At 39.9% G+C, this 1,598-nt stretch overlaps 1 protein-coding gene across 1 annotated transcript; it reads left to right on the top strand.

The window, feature by feature from the left end:
* The first annotated feature begins 588 nt into the window (after nt 1-588).
* LOC130471863 (uncharacterized) lies at nt 589-1,207 on the top strand. The gene is made up of 2 exons (XM_056842198.1): nt 589-932; nt 1,031-1,207. The coding sequence occupies exons 1-2, from the start codon at nt 648-650 to the stop codon at nt 1,205-1,207; spliced, it is 462 nt and encodes a 153-aa protein (XP_056698176.1). The 5' UTR covers nt 589-647.
* Nucleotides 1,208-1,598: the final 391 nt, after the last annotated feature.

Raw genomic sequence — 1,598 nt, forward strand, 5'->3', positions numbered from 1 at the left:
TCTGCACAGTTTAGATCAGAAACTGTGCAGATCAGTGTACAGAACTGATCAGAACTGACCAGTTCTATGCACTGATCTGCACAGCTCAGATCAGAACTATGCAGATCAGTGCACAGAACTGATCAGAACTGACTAGTTCTGTGCACTGATCTGCACAGTTCAGATCAGAAACTGTGCAGATCAGTGTACAGAACTAATCAGAACTGACCAGTTTTATGCACTGATCTGCACATTTCAGATCAGAACTGTGCAGATCAGTGCACAGAACTGGTCAGTTCTGATCAGTTCTGTGCACTGATCTGCACAGTTCTGATATGAGCTGTGCAAATCAGTGCACAGAACTGGTCAGTTCTGATCAGTTCTGGGCACTGATCTGCACAGTTCTGATCAGAACTGTGCAGATCAGTGCACAGAACTGGTCAGTTCTGATCAGTTCTGTGCACTGATCTGCACAGTTCTAATATGAGCTGTGCAAATCAGTGCACAGAACTGGTCAGTTCTGATCAGTTCTGGGCACTGATCTGCACAGTTCTGATCTGAGCTGTGCAGATCAGTGCACAGAACTGATCAGTTCTTTATTTTTATTTTAAAATCCTGCTTTTGAAGGTATGTAATTTTGATGATTTTCCAATGCAGTAGCGTCAGGCATGGATGAAGATCAACACGCAAATTCAGGTCCTTCTAACAAATCACCAAATCAAGTGCCCCAAAAGCAAAAAAAGAAGCCAAGAGGCCCTACAAAAGGAATAAAATCCATGCCCGGGGTTCCAAGAATAATTGAATGGGATCACTTGGACCGACCCACAGGGAAATGGGCAACGGATTACAAGAATCACATTGGCGAGATAAGTCGCGCAAAGGTTTCAATATTGATCAGAACCTGGGAAGATGTTTCACAAGGAATAAAAGACACTTTGTGGGAAGACGTCAAGGTAACCGGTTTTATTTTGGAAATTCAGTTGTACATATCTACGTGTCTTTTTCATGTGCTAAAAGACTTTCTTGTTCCTTTTCTTTTTCTTTCATTTAGAGAGAATTTCATATCACAGATGAAACTAAGAAAGAAGTTGTCTTAAAGAGTTGTGATAAGCGTTGGAGGGAATTCAAATCAAGATTGACGACTGGTTGGATCTGGGGTACAAGAAAAAGGCCAAAAGATGAAAAGATGCCATATGATTTGTATAGTTATATAACTAAGGATATATGAAAGGTATTTGTGAAGATACGTACCTCCGAAGAAGCTGAGGTATAAAAATTATTCTTATTTAAAGTCTTGTTATAATCTAAGTTTTATTTTGTTGTAATAATTTCTTTTACCCCCCTAAAATTAGGAAATAAGTGAGAAAGCAAGACAAAGTCAATCTTTCAACATATATCCTCATCATATGGGACAGAAATCATATGCTGAAATGACAAGTGAATGGCAGAGAAAAGGGTACATTCCCTCAGTTTCTTCGTCATCTGAAGGTTCCTCTGCGTCTACAATTTCTTCAAGTTTGCCGAGTAGGACATGTTTATGGCTTCTTGCAAGATCGGTACCATATGAGAAAGGAAATCCTTACTTGCCGGATGAGGGCACACAAAAGGTCAAAGAAAAT

The sequence above is a fragment of the Spinacia oleracea genome, chromosome 4, assembly GCF_020520425.1.
Source record: "Spinacia oleracea cultivar Varoflay chromosome 4, BTI_SOV_V1, whole genome shotgun sequence".
Lineage (NCBI taxonomy): Eukaryota > Viridiplantae > Streptophyta > Magnoliopsida > Caryophyllales > Amaranthaceae > Spinacia > Spinacia oleracea.